Here is a 24,239-nt window from a genome sequence, read left to right on the forward strand (position 1 = left end):
AGGGCAACCCAGTCATCAGATCCAGTATGCCATGGAGGAGAGAAAGAATTAGAGGCCAGATATACTAAAATACATTTATGAAAACAACCACGTCTAGACAGCTCAAAAGTATATCTCAAGAGGACATTTAATCCAGCCGTGTTGCTTGCATATTTAGTTGAGCAGTAGATTACAATAATATTTGAATGATTAGTGTACTGGGCCCAAACATTCTCTAAAGGTTATCCTCTTCCCAGGCTCTAAGTACAGCAAGGTCAAGGCGAGTTCACCACTTAGGTAAGCAAAACCCCAAAGGACATTTCAGACTCAGTTCAGTGACTATCCAAAGCGCCAGCTGGTAACCTGTATCTCAGGGAATCAGGGTCTCTGCTCCAATTAATTAATTCTGATTGCTTACCTCAAAAAGATATGTCCCCAGTTCGTTGGGACTCAGTCTACTAGGTCATGTATAATGCCATGACTGGATACAATCGGTTAAGAGAGTACAATGCGTGACACTGTTAGTACTAAAAAGAAGAGTCTTCCATCCCCTGAGTAGGTGTCACCTGCTTCTAAAATAACATAATATCACTTTACTGATATAGGTCTATGTTATATAAAGGCCCATTCTAACATAATCATTCTAATCTTTGTTGCCTGTTACATTTTCATAGAGTGAAAATATCTGCAGTCAGCACCTGCCTTGCAAGTTCTATTAGCACTCACTCACTAACAGGATTGAACTCACACATTCAGTTGGCCCTTAAACATTTTCACAATCACATCCCCAGGTATAATATCTTTTGCACTTTGGCTCTGATCGCACTAGAACTTAAACATTGCTCATATTATGTACATAGCTACGCCACATTCTGCATTGTAAGCCATCATCACAAAATGTATTTATTTTGCATAACTGAACTAATTTCGTAGCACATGTTGCACCGTGTGTCAGAAAATGTAATAGTATTTTAGATAACTTATCCATTTTCTGTTATGTCTGTGTTTTAACGTAGGCAACTACACACCACGCAAGATATATGTCACTACCAGGGCACACCAGGCACTCAGAAGGACATGGAGGACAACATACTTTCACAGGTAACAAGAGCATCAACTACCCTATGACTTTATTTTCTTTGGAATACAAGAGCAGCACATTCTGCAAGTACAATATAACATATTTATTGCATGTCAAAATATACATTTTTATAAATTGCCCTATAAAAATACAGACTTGAGAATATCAACTACCATTCTATCATCAAGGCATTGTTGTATGTCGAAATATATACTACAGAAACATCTTGATGCAAAAATATAATGTCAAAAATATTGCTAACAAAATATAGCTATTTAATACATACAAAGTAATTGATAAAAAAATCAATCATCAAAATATCATCTTTAAAAATGTAGTAAATACAGAAATATCTGCTAGAATTATATAAACAACAAATATATTATATTTGAAAAAACATAAACACGCATAATGATAATCCCATTTGCAAAAATATTGGCTGGATTTGGATGGCGGTCTGACTTACATCCAACCGCCTTCCATTCGGAAACAGGACCACCCAACTAGCTGTCGGTGGTCCTGCAACCGGTATCATGATGCAATCAACTTCAAGATGGCCGCAATGTGCTTCTTTTGCATTATGGCGAGTGCTGTGGCCTGCAGCACATGCCGCAGTACAACATCTACACTCTGTACATATCTCTGAACTGTGTGGCAGGCACCATGCGGTACTACAAAAAAGGGGGGTAGGCGGTGCACACCTAGTTTAACCCCTTGCATGCTGCTGCGATTCTGCGCCTGTGCGGCAAAATCACGAGTGGGCGGGTTTATGACGGCCCCCAGCCGTCATCAGCACACGAGCGCCGTAGTGCATGACGGATGGGGGCCGTCATCAGCATGCAAGGGGTTAAACCAATTTGGGAAACTGTTTAAACGAATGCTTGGGATTCAAAAAAATGTTTTTGTGTGCTACACAGTGTTTGTGGGCTGCCAATCCCACATGTATGTGATTCTGAAGTGTCAAGCGAACTATCACTTGAATAACTGTGTGCACTACTGAATAAAGTTTAACAATGCATACACACCTGTTTACAACTATTCTTAATTAAACATTGTTTGAACTGAACCACGTAAACACAAAATTGTTGTCTAATGAATTATTATTCGTTTTTGCACAATTCAAATTCCAAATTCAAAAATTAGAATAATCTTTATACACTGATGCGATTAACATTTTCTCAATAAACTGACATTATAACTGAGGAGTTTATGTCAAACACAAAGCAATACATCCCAGAGTGGCCAGATGCATTTTGGGACACCACGTCCCTTCTTCGGGGGCCACTACAATAAAAAGAAAAACAAGAATGTATGTATATTTGCTTTATATATACAAATAAATCACATGCATTTTATTATATATAGCTACCAAATATTTAGACACCACGAGGTTTAAGTATAGCATAACCCTTCATTCAGTGCCAAAGAATGCCATCACCTGAAGAGATCAGAAAATAAGTGAAAAGGTAAGAGCCCCAAAAGTGGAGCAACATAGAAAAAGTGTAAAAACAACAAGTTACCTATGTTGAGGAGCGTCAATGATGAAATGGAAAAAAGTTGCGCGTGTACAACGAAACTGTCGGGTACAAGACAAAATGAGAATAAGTACCAGGCAATAACGAATATTAATTCATTTGACAACAATTTCGTGTTTATGTGGCTCAGTTCAAACAATGTTTAATTAAGAATAGTTATACAAAAGTGTGTACACATTGTTAAACTTTATTCAGTAGTGCACACAGTTATTCAAGTGATAGTTCGCTTGACACTTGAGAATCCCATACACGTGGGATTGGCACCATTCGGTGCCTGCCACATGGTGCAGGGATATGTAGGGGGGCACCATAGATGCCCCCAGGGCGCATGTCTGAGGACCAGGGAAAAAAGGGGGCCTACTATGGGCCCCCAATCCCGCTTTTTGCCTGCCTTTTCATGGCAGGTAAACCACCATGAAACTGCCAGTGGGAAGGGACATTGTAATGCCTACAGCAGTGCCCGGAAAGCACTGCCACCATTGTAGGGATTGCAGACTCTCTGACTGTCTGACGGACTCCTTGAGCCCATTTGGATTTGTGGCGGTTGGTCTCTCCGACTGCCAACCATTTGCCCGCCATCATAATGCAAATAACAGAAGGGGGTGCCAGTGCTGATAATATTAACTTTGGACTAGGATTAATCCTCCACAAACAGAAAATTAGATTCCAGAAAGGGAACTGCTGTTTAGTCGCAATTTTATTTGTAGAAAATCAACAATGTATTATAAAATTCATTTTTACATTAAGGAAAAAAAGATTGGGAGAAAATCAAGATGAAAACGGACACATAAGAATACAATCAATTGAAGCAATCCACCATTCAAAACTGCAATCATGTCACATTCGCAACACATTCAACACATTCAAACTTAACTCAAGCATACCACATATTACTGCTCTAAAGAAGAAAAGTATAAAACTGGATCTGCCTTAATTAAGCAAAAAGTTCAGAGTCCCCCCTTCATCCTGATGCCTCCAGTTGGGGTCCGTGGGGTTACCCAAGGAACCCCCCCCTCTTTAAAACCATGCACAGTGTGGCAGGCACCAAGTCATATTGCCTCATCTAATCCCACATAAATTGGAGTAAGTATATACATTATGGGATAATTACTTTTCTAAGCGTAAACATTGTGAAGCATCTTTTTTAAATAAAAAGTCATCTTTATTACACTTTAATATCAACAAGTATTATCTCAATTTTAATTTTTGGTTCATAAATACATTTAAATCAAGCAAAATACAAAGCAAAAATTAAATAGATACACAGAAATAGTACAAAATACCAGAACTGCATTGTTTCAAAAAAATATTTTTCTACTTACATTATAAAGTTTATTTTATACTGAACCACAATTTTTATATAAGAGTTAGCATTTTTAAAACATCTGCAAATGATTTCTTATACATACATCAATATTACTATAAACCACCAATAGAAATGGAAATTAATCCTTCTAAACATAAAACACTACTCGCCAATTCACCAACAAGAACCCAAAAAACACGAAATAAACATATTTTTTTGTAAAATACTACCCACACAGTGCCCCCAAAACATCCAACAACCAAAAAAGAAATATTAAAATAAATTAAAAAATATGTATATACTATTATAACAAAAACATATATAAAAATGTACATATAATCTATATTCAGGGCCACTGAAATAATGTTACAGGGGAGGACCAATCTATGCTGCATGATTGACTAAATTATGTAGCAAGATAAGGCAGATTACCCTGTGTAATGTGTCACATTTTGTGACAGTATTACTGCATTATTTTGCCTTTATTACATGTTAACACTGTCTGAGAAAAACTTCAACATCATTAGTTAGGAACAGTTTAACACATAGATACAGCAATAGGCAATTGAAAAGGTGAAGTTTAACACAAAAAGACAGCAATAGTTAATAAATGTTGATCAGCTGACTTAGTGAAGGGCCTTCCACTCTGCTGGTACACACGTAACTGCAGTTTATGTAACTTTTCATCCACTTAAGCTCAAATAATATTTCTGGGTGAAAACTGCAAATTATGTAGCAGATTACAGAATACGTTGCAAGCGCTGAGAATCTGTAATTATGCAGAAGCACAGTGGGTGCAGAGTTACATAATTCCAATGGTCCTATCTATATAATATAGGTAAATATTTGTGGGCCCTACAAATTTTACATCAATATTATTGTCAACAATAAAAAACAATAAACTTAAATTTGAAATTATGATACCAAAATATTTTTGAAATCACAATATTTTGAACTGAATATTATGATAAAACAAGATTTTAGTGTTGATATCCTTCTGATTCTTACCTCCATATCGACGTACCCTAATGGCGTATATTAGAGGTTGATATAAAAAACATAATAGTGTGGTAGAACAACTATGATATCAAGCTTCTCAAAAAGACAAACTTTAAAACACACATGCATTACATTTAACGTTTAATGTTATTGCTATTATTGTGAAATAGTGTTCTTCGACTCTTCGGGGTCAATTCCGATGTCGGTTGGCAGGGCTCCAAATTGGTTTTGTGTTTGCCGAATCCGATCCGGTACCCTTGTTTCCGACCGAATTGTACACACTTCCCAATGACCGAGTATGATGCCTGGAAACCAGTAGGGCTGTCCAAATCGGTTCCGAAAGACATTGGGACAGGTCACATCTTTCTCAGCCGAATCATACAGCTCTATGTACTCGGTTTCGAACTAGTGAGTATGATGACCGATTCGGACAGCCGTTCCGAATTAGTTTCTCCATAACAAATTGGCTGCCGCAATCTGTCTTTGGGGGCACATAGCAGGCCCCCCTTCACCCGGGGCTTTCCGAATCGGGCCTGTGGGGCTACCCAACGGACCCAACCATACACATTGTGGCAGGCACCATGGGTTGCCCGCCACAGTGTGCAAGGTTTCCCCCAACCACCCCTTTCTTCAATGGGAGCCTCTGTTCTCTTTCGGAACACAGGCTACCATTGAAGTCAATGGGAGTCTGACCGAAACGTATCCAGAAGCTTAGTCGTCCTGAAAGCATTCTAGAACCAATTCCGGAACCAATTCAGATAGGGGAAGTCCGACCAAGCAAATTGGATGTATCCGGATGTATCTGCCACGTTCCTGCCAAGAATATTGCAGCCTCCTGACTGCTGCAACAACACCAGGGAATGGTGGTTTCCTGGCGTGGTGAGGCAATGGCGGTCCAACTGCCCTTTCTCACTGCACCATCAGGATTCATGCAAGCCGGGCCGAAGACGGCTGAAATGCCAGAAACCGGTCCCCGGTAGATTGTCTCCTTTCTGGTGAAGAATTGGCTTGGTAGTTTAGTCTGCCCTGTTCCCATGATGCACTGGGCCAGGGACAGACTGATTTGCATATAGCCAGGTTCTGAGATGGGATGGTGCAGTGAGATAAATAACGGTGATGGATCAAGCCCTGATCTTTGGACTGGTTAAGAGTGGTCTGCTTAATTCAGACACTCTGTTCATCACCACCCCCTTTTCTGATTCGTTTTTGGCCACTATAGGTGTGGCAGGGTATACTCAGACATGAGTCCCTTTCTCACTGCACCATCAGGATTCAAGCAAAATGGGCCGAAGACGGCTGAAATGCCAGAAACCGGTCCCCGGTAGCTTGTCTCCTTTCTGGTGAAAAATTGGCTTGGTAGTTTAGTCTGCCCTGTTCCCATGATGCACTGGGCCAGGGACAGACTGATTTGCATATAGCCAGGTTCTGAGCTAGGATGGTGCAGTGAGATAAATAACGGAGACAGATCAAGCCCTGATCTTTTGGACTGGGTAAGAGTGGTCTGCTTAATTCAGACACTCTGTTCATCACCACCCCCTTTTCTGAATCGTTTTTGGCCACTATAGGTGTGGCAGAGTGTACTCAGACATGAGTCCCTTTCTCACTGCACCATCAGGATTCAAGCAAGCCGGGCCGAAGACGGCTGAAATGCCAGAAACCGGTCCCCGGTAGCTTGTCTCCTTTCTGGTGAAAAATTGGCTTGGTAGTTTAGTCTGCCCTGTTCCCATGATGCACTGGGCCAGGGACAGACTGATTTGCATATAGCCAGGTTCTGAGCTGGGATGGTGCAGTGAGATAAATAACGGTGATGGATCAAGCCCTGATCTTTGGACTGGGTAAGAGTGGTCTACTTAATTCAGACACTCTGTTCATCACCACCCCCTTTTCTGAATCGTTTTTGGCCACTATAGGTGTGGCAGGGTATACTCAGACATGAGTCCCTTTCTCACTGCACCATCAGGATTCAAGCAAGCTGGGCCGAAGACGGCTGAAATGCCAGAAACCGGTCCCCGGTAGCTTGTCTCCTTTCTGGTGAAGAATTGGCTTGGTAGTTTAGTCTGCCCTGTTCCCATGATGCACTGGGCCAGGGACAGACTGATTTGCATATAGCCAGGTTCTGAGCTAGGATGGTGCAGTGAGATAAATAACGGTGATGGATCAAGCCCTGATCTTTGGACTGGGTAAGAGTGGTCTGCTTAATTCAGACACTCTGTTCATCACCACCCCCTTTTCTGAATCCTAATTGTAATAGGGCAGTGAGAAGACTGCCACCACCGCACCACCATGAGTCTGGCGGTCCATGGACTGTCAGACTGGTAATTAGGACCTAAATTACTATTTATGACTTATATCACTGATGTCTATAACCTTGCCTACTGTCGCAGTGGCTTTTTTTTCTTTATACATAAGTGTTTCCTGCTCCCAAAGTTAAATTTTTTCTTGTGCCACTAACAATATCTCCCCCTTCCTTTTGAAGTGTTGACGTGTCTTATTTGGAGTTAGTTGAGTGGAATACCCCATCAAAACGCTGCATTTATCCATCCTCTGAATTACTAGTGTCATAGACTATAATGCACGTTTAATACTGTGGATGAAAATATCTGACACACTTGTGAATTTATACCCTGTTTGCCAATCTCTGAATAATGCCCTTTGGTTGCCTTTCTTAGTTTGCATGTCACAGTGTCCTTGTTTTCCTTTCTCAGTGTTCTTGCATCCCTGTTCCACTGTCCATGTCTCCTTGCAGACGGGTAGGCAAGAGAGTGAGTGAAATGCAGAGATGAGTGAGAATGACGATTCTCCAATTAACATGAAGAGAGAATCTTGATTTCATTAAAGACATACGGAACAAGGTTATGTGTATTACAAATCTTGTCCTCCGAACAGGGACAAGGGCATTCATTCCTTAAAAGATTACGGGTATTGATATCAAGGGGTTTTCTAACCCATTGTGATAGATATTTATCAACATGATCCATAGGCCACCATTCAGTGCTACGAGGATGAAGGATTGTAGTGGGATTAAACATTTCCCCACCAAATGGGTCTTTAACTGAGGTAGAAGTAGAAGGTTTTTCTAAATCTTTGTCAATATCTTCAAAAGAGTCTTGATGATCAAAGATAAATTCATCGAAGTCATCATAGTCTGTTGGTTGACTTTCAAAATAATCATTAAAATCATTTGTCCCGAAGAGGGTACCGCCTTCTATTGTGCCGCTAGGGACACCTCTTCTCCCTGCCTCAAGTAATTGAGGTCTATCTATTGTGCTGCAAGGAGCACCAATGACTCTTGTGGCGCGAGGGCCACCAAACTCGTATGCATTTTTGGATGCTTCAATAGAATAATTCCTCTTTTGGAGTACTTTTCCCTTTTTTTTCCTTTCTCAGTGTTCTTGCATCCCAGTTCCACTGTCCATGTCTCCTTGCAGACGGGTAGGCAAGAGAGTGAGTGAAATGCAGAGATGAGTGAGAATGACGATTCTCCAATTAACATGAAGAGAGAATCTTGATTTCATTAAAGACATACGGAACAAGGTTATGTGTATTACAAATCTTGTCCTCCGAACAGGGACAAGGGCATTCATTCCTTAAAAGATTACGGGTATTGATATCAAGGGGTTTTCTAACCCATTGTGATAGATATTTACCAACATGATCCATAGGCCACCATTCAGTGCTACGAGGATGAAGGATTGTAGTGGGATTAAACATTTCCCCACCAAATGGGTCTTTAACTGTGGTAGAAGTAGAAGGTTTTTCTAAATCTTTGTCAATATCTTCAAAAGAGTCTTGAGGATCAAAGATAAATTCGTCGAAGTCATCATAGTCTGTTGGTTGACTTTCAAAATAATCATTAAAATCATTTGTCCCGAAGAGGGTACCGCCTTCTATTGTGCCGCTAGGGACACCTCTTCTCCCTGCCTCAAGTAATTGAGGTCTATCTATTGTGCTGCAAGGAGCACCAATGACTCTTGTGGCGCGAGGGCCACCAAACTCGTATGCATTTTTGGATGCTTCAATAGAATAATTCCTCTTTTGGAGTACTTTTCCCTTTTTTTTCCTTTCTCAGTGTTCTTGCATCCCAGTTCCACTGTCCATGTCTCCTTGCAGACGGGTAGGCAAGAGAGTGAGTGAAATGCAGAGATGAGTGAGAATGACGATTCTCCAATTAACATGAAGAGAGAATCTTGATTTCATTAAAGACATACGGAACAAGGTTATGTGTATTACAAATCTTGTCCTCCGAACAGGGACAAGGGCATTCATTCCTTAAAAGATTACGGGTATTGATATCAAGGGGTTTTCTAACCCATTGTGATAGATATTTACCAACATGATCCATAGGCCACCATTCAGTGCTACGAGGATGAAGGATTGTAGTGGGATTAAACATTTCCCCACCAAATGGGTCTTTAACTGAGGTAGAAGTAGAAGGTTTTTCTAAATCTTTGTCAATATCTTCAAAAGAGTCTTGAGGATCAAAGATAAATTCGTCGAAGTCATCATAGTCTGTTGGTTGACTTTCAAAATAATCATTAAAATCATTTGTCCCAAAGAGGGTACCGCCTTCTATTGTGCCGCTAGGGACACCTCTTCTCCCTGCCTCAAGTAATTGAGGTCTATCTATTGTACTGCAATGAGCACCAATGACTCTTGTGGCGCGAGGGCCACCAAACTCGTATGCATTTTTGGATGCTTCAATAGAATAATTCCTCTTTTGGAGTACTTTTCCCTTTTTTTTTCCTGCAGATGTTGAAGCAGATTCCCCATCCGAGAGTGGGAAATAATTCTCCTCCGTAGGTGAAACTCTCTTTCTCTTTGCGAGAGCAGCGTCAACAGCCTCTCTAATAGAAGATCTAAATTCCTCTCTAAAGAGGTTTCTAATGTTGTCAGGCAAAGGTTCCTTAAAGGAAACATTTGCATCACTGGAGTTGTCTTCCATGACGATTTAATTATAAAACAAATGTACACCAGATAGGTTATAGGTCTAAATAACCTCCTCAATGGTTAATTATAAAGGTAGTATCCTTAGAATAATTTACAGGGAAAGACTCTCTTGTAAAAGCAAGTTTTTCACTTATCTTAAAAGGAGAAACTCTTGCGTCGATTCTGTTTGAAGCCAGTATATGGCGATCCTCTTCCAGAATCAAATCTGTAAATATGAATGTCTTTCGGTCAGTTTATCGATTTAGGCTCTGTAAAAGGACTGTCCTCTCCGTCTCCGTTACACTCTCAAGAAAGGTGTAACTATGGAGACCAGGACAGTATTCAAATGAATCTCCGTGTATCGGAGCGCGAGGATGTTCGCGTGAGGATGCATTTTCGCGTCCCCCAGCTAGATGCTAGGAGACGCGTGAGGTTGCAAGAGCATAATGGAGCATAATGGGCATGCGCAAGGCCCGTCGTCAAGCTGGCACGTACCCGCGTCTCTATGTTGCTAAGAGACGCGGGAAATCAAATGAATGTGTCAGCGTTTCGTCTTTACGTTCAATTTCCTTTTTCTTCTTTTTTTTATGTAAACAAGAGAAGCGCTTCCAAGCTTTTAGGTGTCCTCACTCAATAGCAAGAGAAGCGCTTCCAAGCTTTTAGGTGTCCTCACTCGATAGGTCTTTACCCGATAAGAAAGTGCTCAAGTCAGTTACACAAGACAATGTTAAAAAACACTAAAATACTTACCATGAATTAATTTCTCCTGATCACATAAAGCAAACAGGAATGAAAGGCTAATCCCGATCATAAATTGGACTGGGAATGATATTTACAATGACGTTAAATTAAACGATATTGAAGCAATAAATCGAAGTAATAAGTAAACATTAGTCGTCTAATAATAGTAAAGTCATAAAATATATCTAAAAACATACCAAAATATCTATAAATAAAGTCAAGATGGTATGCTAGAAAAAATAGTACTTATCTGTGTCAGAGCAGCGAACAAAAGAGGAAGATAGGAGCCTGCTCAACCTAGTTGTTATGTTGTTAAAGTTCTATTTATTGTGATGTAATGACATTCTTTATAGGGCTGCATGTTTGGGCAGCAAATAAAAGTATTTGCATAATGGTAGCCTCCGGTCTTGTAATGAAATTCTATATTGCTGACGGTGCCTAAGTAGTTTGATCTTTTAGTTGTGCACTCTTGCTGTGCCTCATGCTCTATGGTTAGTTTCTAAGAGCTAACTTATGATGGGATACTCATGTCTGATTAACATACAATATTTTTCGATCTAGGAGAATAATAATTCTAGCTTTCTTTATACCAATATGTTGCAAATGCTAGTTTGTTGGTTGGGTATTAACCCCTTAACTGCTGGGCCGCCGCCCCCCCCCCCCACCCTTCCCCCAGTGCTGAGCCCTTTTTTTGTTTATTTGGAGAAGTTCGAACTTTGGCCCCTGTAACTTTGATCCACATAAGGTATCCATGTCAAATTTGCGTCTTTTTCTTCCAACATCCTGAGAATTCTAAATGTACCCAGGGTTTATGGATTCCCTTGGAGGAGACCCTGAAATTAGCCAAATACAGCTAAAAAGTGCTGAAGAAGAAAGTGTCTGTTTTTTTCCCTGCAAATGGTATCAATAAAGCGTTTGTGGTGATAAAATTACCATTTTCCCAGCTTTTAGAAACAGGCAGACTCTTAGTTGAAAACCAACATTTTCTACACAGTTTTAGCATTTTAGTGGGACATAGTCCATTATTTCTATTTTTTGTACTTTCAACCTCCTTTCAGTTAGTGCTAGAAATTGATATAAAGCCAATAATGGATCCCAGAAAGCTACATTTCTGAAAAGTAAACAAAAGTCTGATTTCAACAAGGGGTCCTTTGTGTAGATCTTTCAAGGTTGTTCTATAGAAAGTAACATTTCAAATGAAAACAAATTGAAAACAAGTTAAATTAAACAGCCATTTGTGTCTACATTTGCACCTGTAACGTCTTCTAAGTATGACAGATGTTTACAAGCAATATACTGTTATGTCGACTTGAGCCTTATTGTTGCTGGGGTATATAGGACTTGTAAATTCACCAAGAATCTGAAGTGCCCAGAGCCAATAAGTGAGCTGCGCCTTGCTATGGTTTTTCATTCTGTACCAGGTATACAGCAATTCACTTGGTAACATTTGAAGAGTGAAAAATAGGTATCAAGGAAAACTATATATTTCCAAAATGGGAACAAGATATGCAGTTTAGAAGCAGTGGTTATTTGCACAATGCCGAATATGTGGGTGTCTATGCCAGAATGTGAACTAGAGGGCATTTTCTTAAAATGAATTATTTTTTACACACGGTCTCACATTTGAAAGGGATAAATGCATAGAACGTCAATTGGCAATAAAACTGTTCTGTGTTCCCTTAAATATCCAGATAAAAATAGCACCTCACTTGTGTGTTTAGGCATAGTGCCTGCGACAGAACTCAGCCCAAAACAAAGTGAAAACTGACCCTTTTTTTGGCTTGTGCCTAGCTGTGATTTTTGGACCCTAGCTCATGTGGCACCTAGGGAAACCAAGCACAGCTGTGAATTTTCTTAAACTAGAGACCCAGGGGAATTCAAGATGGGGTGACTTGTGTGGCTTTCACCAGGTTCTGTTACCCAGAATCCCTTGCAAACGTCACACTCTGTAAAAAAACAAATTTTCCTCTCATTTATGTGATGGAAAGTTCTGGAATATGTGGGAAGCACAAACTTCCACCAACCTAACATTGCCCAAAGTCTCCATATAAAAGTGGTACCCACTTGTGTGGGTAGACCTAGTGCCCACGACAGGAAATGACCAAGACGCCACGTGGACACACCACATTTTTACAGTGAAAACTGACCCTTTTTTGGCAAAGTGCCTAGCTGTGGATTTTTAACCTTATGTCTCCCAGCATTGACGGAAACCAAGCAAACCTATACATGTCTTAAAACTAGACACCAAGGGCAATCCAGGGAGGGGAGACTTGTGTGCCTCTCACCAGGTTATATTACTCAGAATCCCTTGCAAACCACAAACTTTGTAAAAAAAAACAACACGTTTTCTTCATATTTCTTTTTTTAGTTTTTATTGATATATATATATATATAAGGTGTAATTACATTAAGATCCATTGCATATTCAATTTATACATTATAAGATATAAAATTCAGAATGTGCAATAAATTAGTCAGCATAATTCGATAACAATATAAATACATTCGGAGCTCATGGAAAATTCATATTTCTAATATAAAAACATTGATCAGCTTAAAACACTCATAAATAATGTATTCATAAAACTTGTCTTTTTGTTAGTTCCTCCATTTCTTCAGAGGCGCCCAGATATTCCAACCAAATTCTCGTGCTATCCTCCCCTTAAATTCATATAGACATGCCTCTAAATTATGAATACCTAACAATCTAGACAGCCACATATGAAACGTGGGAGCGATGGTATCCTTCCACCCAGCTGAGATAAGGAGTCGTAATACCGCTACTGCGATGAACAATAACGCTTGGGTATCTCTCCCGACATTATGTTTGTTGTCTGTCCCTGTGAGAACCAGGGTAGGGGATAGGTTGATGTTAATACCTAGCAGCCCCTCCAAAAACAAAGTTATCTCACTATGTATTAAAACCAAATTAGGACAGTGATAAAACATATGCAGTAGATCTGCCGGGCCTGTATTGCATTTAGGGCACTTATTGTCTTCTCTAAGTCCCCACCCATACAATTTCGCCGGGGTATAGTAGAGGTTAAACAGAGTCTTACAGTGTTGAGACCTCAAATTTGATGCTCGAAATACTTTCTTACTTAAGATTAGGGCTAGGTCTATATCAACATCCGGATCCCCCAATTTTTGCGCCCATGTGGCCTCTGTTTTCTCCAGATCATCTGGGAGGCCAGGCAGCGAGAGATAGTAGGCTGTACCTATCTTCTTTCCCCCTTTTTTTTAAATATTCAACCAATTGACTATCTGGGGGTAGCAAAATCTTTGGTCTATATGTCGATAGTGTTTGAGCAATTTGTCCATATAAAATCCAGTGGCTACCTGGGATCCCATATTTCTTCTGTATCTCATCAAAGCTAAGGACAGCACCGCCTGTCATGATATCACCCAGGCATTTTATCCCATGCTCTCTCCATACTGTACAGTACACGCTTTGGCCCAAATGTGGAAATAGGTTAGATTTCCAGAGGTTTGTATTGGTGTTAATTTTGGGGATCTTCATAATTTTGCTAATAGCTTTCCAGGTTCCCCAGACCCCTTCAATAATCTTATACCTCGCCTTCCTATAGTAGCTTCGATCCACCTCACACTGCAGTAAGCCATAGGCCTTCCTCCCTAATAATAGCTCGAAAATAGAGGGAGAGTCCTGACTCTCAGTTTGACCTTCAGATGTTAGAGGGTCCGATTGAATTAGTATGTTCATTTGTGTGAGGAGGCATACCAGATGATATAATCTAAGGTTCGGCATAGCCAGCCTCCCCTATCCCAGGGTAGTGACATATGATTAGTTGAGCGTCTAATTTTACCATACTGCCAAACAAACCTAACGAATGTGGATTCGATTTTCTTCAACACACTTTCCTCTAGCAACAGTGGGATAGCCCTAAACGGATATAAAACTTTGGGGAACATAGTCATTTTTAAAACATTCACTCTACCAATCAAAGATAAGTGTAACACGTCAATTCTTTTAAGATCTTTTTCGATTGAATTAATGAGGGGAAGGTAATTCTCTCCAACCATCTTCTCAACTGCTGCATTAATTCTGACCCCAAGATATACGGCTGAGTTTACAAATCTGTAATCTGTCTTCACAATATTTTTGGTACATATAATCTGCGTTTTCCCCTCATTTAGCCGATAGCCAGAATGAAGCCCAAATTCGTTAGCCAGTTGTACCAATGCAGGCATTGCTTGGTGTGGGTCAGACGTAGTTATCGCCAAGTCGTCGGCATAGGCAAGCAATTTTGTAGTGAAGCCATTAAACACTACAGGACTAATTTGACGAGAGGCTAAAAATTTTTGTATAAAAGAATCTATATATAGGGAAAACAAAATCGGGGAGCAAGGGCAGCCCTGGCGCGTCCCTCTCTTAATCACTATTTTATCAGACCTTTCCCCCATAACCATAACACGCGCCACCGAGTCAAGGTACAAAGCCTTAATTGCCCTCAGGAAGTTGTTACCAAAGCCTCTACCGGCCAGAATGCCCCAGAGAAAGTCCCAGACCACTCGGTCAAAGGCTTTCTCCGCATCAAGGAGGATCATGGCCATCTCCCCCCACGTGGCACCATGGGCATCAAATAGCGCTATTGCTCTTCTTGTATGTTCCGTAGTGCCTCTCCCAGGTATAAACCCATGCTGCCACGGGGAAACGAGACAGCCAATGATCCCCCCAACCTGCCAGCCCAGACCTTAGAATATAATTTTGGGTCCGCATTAATTAACTATATTGGGCGGTAAGACCCCGGTAGCTCCTTAGGTTTCCCCTTCTTATGGAAGATAACGATGTTAGTCTCCTTCCAGGAGACAGGATCCCATTCAATAGATCAAGTAAAATTGGGGCGATCTCCTTTTCTAAACATTTATAAACCTCGAGGGGGATTCTGTCAGGGCCTGCTGCCTTACCTGCGGCTAATTCCTGTAGGGCCTTGGTTAATACCAGGATATCTAGGTCTCTGTCAAGCTCTTCTCTGGACTGTACATCTAGGCCCGGACCACCATCCGCATAACCAGGATCTAAGACCTGCTCACCAATATCACCCTCTTCATTATACAACTTTTGATAAAAATTCTGAAAGACTCTTAAAATGTCTTTCGGCTCCGTATACTCCTTGTCTTCGTCCTGTATAAGGGAGATTAAGTTCTTAGTCCTCTCTTGCCTTATCTGCAGAGCCAGTGCCCTAGCCGCCTCTTCCCCTGTTTCATATCGCCTTGCCTTAGACACCTGGTACTCGCTGGTTTCTTTCTGAATAACTATTTTCTGCAGGTCAGCTTTAATAACAGTTATTCTTTTTAAACTCTCCCGTCCCTCCCGTCCCTGGCCTATATCCTTAATATGCTGTTCTTCCGCTACCACTAACATATCTATAAGCTTCTCAATCTCTCTCTTATCATCTTTCCTGAGCCTAGCAGAGCAGCTTATCGTCTCTCTCCGTAAAGAGGTCTTAAAGGCATCCCACACACTGTTCCGAGACGTGCTATATCTGTTAGTATCATAAAACTCCACAGCCCATTTTTTAAGATGTTCCACAAATCTTGTATCTAACAATAGTTTTCTCTCAAAAGACCAGCTGGTTTGTTTCCTTTCCATTTTAGGCATATCATAATACAACACTAGGGGATTATGGTCTGAAATTGACTTTGGGAGTTTCTTGATTCGCACCTTATTCAACTCCGTGGAGGAAATCAAAAGTAGTCTAGTTTGGTATATCTCAGATTGGGGCTAGAAAAATAGGTGTAACCTGGATCTAAGGGTTCCTTTACCGCCCACACATCCTTGAGACCATGTGACTTCATAAGAGAATCGAGAGCTCGGAACACTTTAGGTTTCCACCCAGAATAGTCATCTGATTTATTCCAATCTACTGAGATATTTAAATCCCCACAAACCATTATGGGCGTTGGCCAATTAGCTAGTTTCCCCTTCCAAAAAGTCAAAAATTTCAGGATCATCCTGATTTGAGCTGTATATCACACATAATGTATAGCCTAAATTAAGTTCCACTATTACCCACCTCCCTGCGCTATCAGCCTTGTGACGCTTAGCTCCCCCTACAAAGGGTTTAGCTAAAATGGCCACACCTCTGATTGTTGATGTTTGAGATGAGCAAGCTAGGATTTCAAACCCCCAAAACTTCATCAGATTTCTTTTTACCCAAGGAAGGTGGGTCTCCTGTATACAAAAATATCAACGTTATTAAATTTAGAAAAATGATCCACCCTTTGACGTTTTCTCGCATCATTCAAGCCACCTACGTTGGCTGTACAAATTTTAATGCTTGACATGTCTTTGTATTGAATTTCCCTGCTGAATTTTAATGTCAACAATATTTACCTTAGTACACCTTATTTTCTCTTTTTTTGTTTTTTCCCCCAACCCCTTAAACTCCCCTTCTCCTGGCCGCCCACCCTTCCCCTCCACCCCTCTCACCCCCCTTCCGCCCTTGCCCTCCTCCCCCCCACCCTTAGCCCTACACCCCGGCTCCCTAGCTAGTGAGGCGCTCAGACCAAGTCTGTGCGTGTGATGGTCACAGTGAGAGCAGTGAAGCTCTTAATACTATAAACTGAATCAACATCCTGTTACCCCTAGGCATTTTTTTAGATAGATAAATACCCAGACTACAAATTTGACTGACCCCTTACCAATGCTCCAATAGTGCTACAAAAAAAAAAGAATCAACACATAAATCCAGTAATGAACGATTCTATTTCCCATAAGAGTCTGAGTATTCTCTGGCTTTAATCTCGGCGGTAAAGTACATAGTTCTCCCCTCATTTATGATTTTCAACTGAGCTGGGTTAATTAGAAAGGCCTGCATTTTTTTCTGCTGAAATGGGCTGATCAGTTGCCTGAGTCTCCAGCGCCTTTCAACAGTTATATGGCAGAAATCCGGGCGGACGAAGAATGAGATCCCTTCCAAGTTCCTCTTCGCATCCGGTCTAGCCTTCTCCGCAATAGCCTGTCTCAGCAGAAAGTTGCCAAGAAAGATTAGGATAGCTCTGGGTTTGTCCTCTTCCTTAGTACCTTTTTTGATTTTAAACGGGGTGCGGTGCGCTCTCTGGATCTCTGCTGTCCATACCCAATTTGAGAGCTCCGGAAATGCCTGTTCAAATAATTTGATGATGTAAGCTCTGGCATCGGACCCTTCCACCCCTTCGGGTACCCCAAGAACCCAGAGGTTATTCCGTTGCATCCTGTTTTCAATGTCCTCCAGCTTTCACTGAATATCTGTGACTTGTGCATTTTGGGCTTTGACCTTAATAACTGCGGCTGCTGCCACCGCCTCCGTAGAGACCACTCTGTCCTCCAGATTAGTTACCCGATCTCCCAGATTAATACAGGCTTTATACAGTTTCCTAATAGCCCCCTGTATTTTCTTTACAGCAGCTTGGGACTTCCGACTGTCCTACCGGGCTTCCTCCCTGTGGGCCAGAATCTCACTGTGAATGATTTCCAATAGTGACATCTGTGCAGCACCCCCCCCGGACTTCCCTGCAGAGGCATTGCTGAAGAATGGTCCCAACTGAGCTCGCTTTGAGGGAGCTCACGCCTTTTTGGAGGTTTAACTGCTGTTACCGGAGAGCCGGGTTCAAAGTCGCTTTCTGCGTCAGGGTCTGAAGCCACATTGGAGCCGAGATCTTCATCATCGTCCTCTGACCACTCACCTCCCTCCGACACTGAGAAGAAACATTCACTAGGGACCTTTTCATTCTCTCTTCCTTTATCGGTTTCCCCACGGGTCGCCTTGTTCTCCTTTGTGAGCACACCAGGTTTCTGCCCATCTTGATCTTCCGCTTTGTTCACAACTTCGTCCAAGTCCATTGAACTCCCTTGAATGATACAGGTATTTTGTCCGACATTAAAGTCCCCTGACTTACACTCGCCTAGTGTGGTATTGCTGATAGTCCCATTCTCCATAGCCACCCCATCCATGTTGCCTAGGGTATCAGGCTCGAGCTCAACCATATCAGCTCCTTTAGTCACATTTTGGCCTGTGGTATTCAAAGACAAAGGGGGGTCAATCATATTAGTCAGTTCAGGGGGAGGTGAGGTGATTATATCACCAAGCACTAGTTCAGGCTCCCCTCCCTCCCCTACTAGTATAGTAGTTTTCTGCCCCTTCTCTCTGCCAGCCTTGGTGAAAATATCCGCAATTGGGGCTGTGGCTGTAGTTGTTGCCTGCCTCGTTCTAACCACTGCCTGCTTTCTTACAGGGGGGATCTGTAGTTTACGTCAATGTCACCCTGCACCGTCTCCACTCCTGCCTTCTTTTTCTTCTCCTTCTCCGCGGCATACTTTCCTGTATTAAGCTTTGGGGCCATTGCAATCCGTCTCTTCACTGCCCAGAATCTCCTTGTGCTGTATTCCTCGTTACAGCCTGCAAGCCTCGGCAGCCCTGCCTCGAACGCCGCTCTGCCCGGCAGGTTCCGCGATGCTTCACCCGAGCCCCGCCCCCTCGCTCTCCGATAGCCGCTGGAGCAGACAGAGAGAGCCGCCCGCGTCAGCTCCCACAGCAGCCGAGATGCCGAGCTTCGGCAGGTAAATTGCAGAATCATCTGTGAGGGCTTCCAGAACTGTTTTCCGAGAACTGCATTAGTGAGGGTTTAGTGGTCCATGGTCCGTCAGGGTAGTTACGCGAGCTTCACTGCTCTGCTGTATTTGGCCACTGCTAAGCGGCCGCCATCTTGCCATCCAAAAGTTTCCATTTTCTTCATATTTCTGTTATGGAAAGTTCTGGAATCTATGTGGATCCACAAACTTCCACCTACCCCACATTCCCCAAAGTTTGTTAATAAAAATGGTACCTCACTTGTGTGGGTAGGCCTAGTGCCTGTGATAGGAAAGGGCCCACAACTCAGGGGGACACGTCACATTTTTCCAGTGAAAATTAACCTTTATTCTAAATTGTCTAGGGGTGGATTTTAAAACATAACTCAGCTGGCACCTAAGGAAACCGAGCAAACCTATACCTTTTTGAAAACTAGACACCCAGGGGAATCAAGGATGGGGTTACCTGTATGGCTCTCACCATGTTCTTTTACCAAGAATCCCTTGCAAACCTCAAACTTTCTAAAAATAAAAATTCCTCATTCTGTGATGGAAAGTTCTGAAATCTGCATGGATCAACAATCTTCCACCCGCCCTGCATTCCCCAAAGTCTCTCAATATGAATGATACCTCACTTGTGTGGGTAGGCCAAGTGCCCATGACAGGAAACAGCCCACAACACATCGTGGACACATCACATTTTTCCAGTGAAAACTGACCTTTTTTTGCAAATTGTCTAGCTGTGGAAACCTATAGGAAACGAAGAGGTGTGGCGCCGCGGCTAGGGCGACTGACTCTGGGGATCACTATTCGATCCCTGGCACCGGCGGCAGATTAGCCCAGCACCATGTGACTCTGTGCAATAGCTTGCTTAATCTTCCCGATGGCCCCCAGCGCCTAGAGACCCTTACGGGTGATTGTGCACTTTACAAATGTTGATTATTAATATTATTATTATTATTATTATTATTATTATACATTTTTGAAAACTAGACATCCAGGGAAATCCAGGACGGGGTTAATTGTGTCGCTCTCACCATGTTCTGTTACCTAGAATCCCTTGCAAACCTCAAACGTTGTCAAAAACACATTTTCCTCACATTTCACTTGTGAGGGTGTCCAATGCAGAATTGGCTAAAACACATTTTTTAAATGTAGCACTTATAATTCGCCCTGCTTTATCTTATGTGTTTTGCCCTTCCCAGTCACAGGCCCTTGCCCCACCCACACAAGTGAGGTATCATTTTACTCAGGAGACTGAGGGAAATGCTGTGTGGTAGGACATTTGTGCCGGTACAGTGATCCTACTCAAAAATATGTGGCAAATGTGATTTTTTTTCAGCTAAATTTGAGGTTTGCCTGGGATTCTGGGTAGGAAAACGTTGGGGAGGCCACTAAAACCATACCTCCCTGAACTCCCCCTGGTATCTAACTTTGAGAAATGTGTGGGTTTGGTAGGTTTCCCTTGATGGCCGCGAGAACAGGTTCAAAAACCCTGGTGCCCCCACCTTGCAAAACCAGGTTGTTTAGTGATAGGTAATTGTGATGTCTCCTCAATATGTTTTGGGTCCTTGCCTGTCACGGGCACCTGACCCACCCACACGAGAGAGGTACCATTATTAGCGAGAGACATGGGGGAACTCTGGCTGGTAAGAAATTTGTGTCAGCCCGGTGATCCCACAACTTTCCTACACAGAAATTTGAGAAAAAATAGTTTTATTCTGCTAAATTGGAGGTTTGCAGGGGTTTCTGGGTAGGAAATTGTTGGGGGTCATGAAAGCCATATCTCCCTAGACTCCCCTGGGTGTCTAGTTTTCAGAAATGTGTGGGTTTGGTAGGTTTACCTAGATGGCAGCATAGCCTGTGGGCAAAAACCCAGGTGACCCCCCTTGCAAAATCAGGTAGTTTTGTGATAGGTAATTTTGATGTCTCCAGTTGACTTGTTTAAATGTAACATCTCTTTATGGGGGCCCACACCAAGCCAAGACATTAACGCCAGTGTCAAGTCAACTTTTCCCAAGACTTGGGTGGAATCAATTATTATTCCAATTTTTAAAAAGGGGGACCGGCATGATCCGGGATGGTACATACCGTTCTCCTTGCTGGACTCCCTGGTCAAAGTGGCCGGGCGGGTTATTCAGGGGCACCTGCAAGACTGGGCAGAGGATTACCAGATTCTATCTGACTTCCAGTACGGCTGTCGTACCGGGCTTGGTACAATAAAATAAAGGCTAAATTTAGCCATCTTGGTAGACAAATATATAAGAGCAAAGAAAGGTAGTCTGTCCTGGCATTTGTGGGCCTCACCGCGGCCTTTGATTCTGTAAGACATGATAGGCTGTGGGAGGTCCTCAAAGCAGTTGGGGCTGACCCCCATATTATTGCTTTTTTGAGACGCTTGTATAGTGGTGCTACTGGCGTGCGGGTATGGCCTGGGGGGAGTGCACTAATGCTTTTCCCATTAGGAGAGGGGTCAGACAAGGCTGCGTGCTGGCCCCCTTCCTTTTTAATCTTTATACTAATAAGCTAGGAGAAGCGCTAATCTCAAAGGGCAAAGATTTTCTCCAAGCTGGACGCCGACCAACTCCAGTACTCCTCTATGTGGATGATACTGTGCTAATGGCACAGACTCAAATCAGCCTTCAGAGGGTTTTGGGGACTTTTAATGACTTTATTAAGGATCAGGGTCTCAATATAAATATCTCCAAAACTTTTGTTATGAGATGTGGTCAAGGGTCACAGAGGACACGCAAAATGTTTGTTGATGGGAGGAAGTTAGCTTCAACTAGAAGTTTTTCCTACTTAGGTATTTTATTTAATCAGCAGGACTCATGGGCTCAAACTATCTCCGCCAAAAAAAACTGGCATTTATTAGATCAACAACAGTCCTAGCAACTTTCGCTAAAAAGCTAGGCAGGAAATCGCCCTTAAAACTCTTGCAGATATATAAGGCCAAGTGTATCACCATAGCGACTTAAAGGGCAGGAGTGTGGGGTTTCGTAAACACTATTCCTCTACAAACTGTAGAAAATGCTTTCTTGAGGTATATTCTCTCAGTACCTCCTAGTACCTCTTCTTATGTCTGCCATGAGGATCTGGGCCTTCCCTACATTGCCAATTTCATTAAACTAGAGCCTATACCCCGGTTGCACAGGATCTGGTGCAAATACCAGACTAAGTTAAATAGGGAGAACCTGTAAGACAGCTAAAGGTTGGAAGGGGCTTTTAAGATTCTTTGGATTAGATTTGTTCGTGATTTTATGAATAATCTGGGTCATCTGGAACATTTTTCAAATCCAAGTTCTATGTTGGCAATACCCAGAAAGACCCTAAAGAAAGAGGGCCTCCAACTGTTGGATTCTTTCAGAATGGCAGGGGAAATTTCCAAAATAAGTGTGAGGCAACACCAGCTGTTATGCACTACCTCAGGGATGGAGCGCTACCTAACCTTGTACCCGGGGCCTTCAATAGATTCCGCTTAACTAGACTCAGGCTGGGTAATGTCCATAAGTTAGTGCCATTTCCAAAATTGAATGACTCATCTCATGTGTGACCACTGTGTCCCTGTGACTAAAGTTCAGAACAATCCACTATTCACATAGTTCTGTTTTGTAAATGTTATATCGAGCCAAGGAAAGTTTGAATAATTCCACTTTTAATAAACCGAGGGTTGAGGCAATGTCGCCCAACCTTTATTTCACTCCAGCTACTGCAAGATGAGCACACCGCATGGAAATTAGCTATGTTTTTAAAGAAGGTGCTTCAACAGAAAAAATGTTGTGTAATTGATGAGTTGTAATTTGGTCATTCTCTTCTTGCGGCCATGTGCTCTTGTCTCAGAAAATGTTGCTGTAAATATTTTTTAATTGTATACCTTGTGATGTGACTATTGCTTTTTTAATATTTTGTAATACAATATAAAATGTCTACGATTTTTTATGTGCTTTTATGTCTGTGTTACAAGCAGCCAAATAAAGCTTTCCTTGACTTGACTTGATGTCTGCACAATAAGTTTTGGGCTCTTTCCTGTTGCGGGGCACTTGGCCCACCCACACAAGTGAGGGAACAATTTTTAGTGGGAGACCTAGGGGAATGCTGGGTGGTAGGAAATCAGCCTGGTGATCCCACAACTTTCCTACACAGAGTGGGAAAATGTGATTTTTTCAGCAACATATGAAGTTTGCAGGGGATTCTGAGTAGGAAAATGTTGGGGGAACATGAACGCCACACCTACCTGGTCTCCCCCTCGTGTGTAGTTTTTAAAAATGTGTAGGTTTGCAAGTTACCCTATATGGTTCCGCGCCGGGACAAAAAACAAAGATGCCCCCTAACTATCAAAAAAGGGCCTGGTTTTGCAAGTGTGCACCTGTGTTTTAGGCACCGGGTTCTGCGCTCAACTAGGGAACCTAACAAACCCACACATTTCTGAAAACTAGACACCCAGGGGAGTTCAGGGAGGTGTGACTTGCTTGGAATCCCCAAAGTTTTCCTACAGAGAATCCCCTGCAAACCTTAAAATTTAGCTGAAAAAAAAAATCAAATTTATCTCACATTTCTGTGTGGGAAAGGGGTAGGATAGCCAGGCTGACGCAAATTTCCTACCACCCAGCATTCCCCCAGGTACCCCGATAAAAATGGTATGTCACTTGTGTGCGTGGGCCAAGTGCCCGCGACAGGCAAGAGCCCAAAACTAGACATCAAAATTACCTATCACTAAACAACCTGGTATGTCAAGTGGGGGCATCAAAAGGGTTAATATTGTGTTTACTTACAAATGAATTCTGATCTAGTTATGCAATCTGTGGGGCAGATGATTGATGATGTGAGCACATGCTTTTCCTGGATGGACATTTTGAAATCTCTGAAACAAATTATAAATTGATTTGTTGTCAGTGTGTGTGTGAGCATAGGTATAGGGACTGTGTTGTAGTTTTCAAATCCTGCAAAGAGTCTATGGCTTGGGAGTAGTGCTGATAGCAGGCGGGCAGGAATACATTGTTTGACGAGTGTAGCATATAAGCGTGGAAGGTGTGGGTTGCTCTCTTCAGATTTTGTATTGGTGCTGTTGGTACGATCTCTTGTTGATTATGTATGTTTTATATG

The 24,239-nt window shown here is 42.1% G+C and overlaps 1 protein-coding gene across 1 annotated transcript in view; it reads left to right on the top strand.

Annotated features, from left to right (window-relative positions):
• LOC147698070 (sodium/hydrogen exchanger 2-like) overlaps positions 1 to 24,239 on the top strand; it is an 866,654-nt gene that overhangs the window by 836,393 nt on the left and 6,022 nt on the right. Inside the window, exon 11 of the mRNA XM_086934739.1 lies at positions 996 to 1,080. Coding sequence (XP_086790865.1) covers positions 996 to 1,080 — 85 coding nt within the window. The remainder of the gene's footprint in view (positions 1 to 995; positions 1,081 to 24,239) is intronic.

The sequence above is a fragment of the Lissotriton vulgaris genome, chromosome 8 (assembly GCF_964263255.1).
Source record: "Lissotriton vulgaris chromosome 8, aLisVul1.2, whole genome shotgun sequence".
Taxonomy (NCBI): domain Eukaryota; kingdom Metazoa; phylum Chordata; class Amphibia; order Caudata; family Salamandridae; genus Lissotriton; species Lissotriton vulgaris.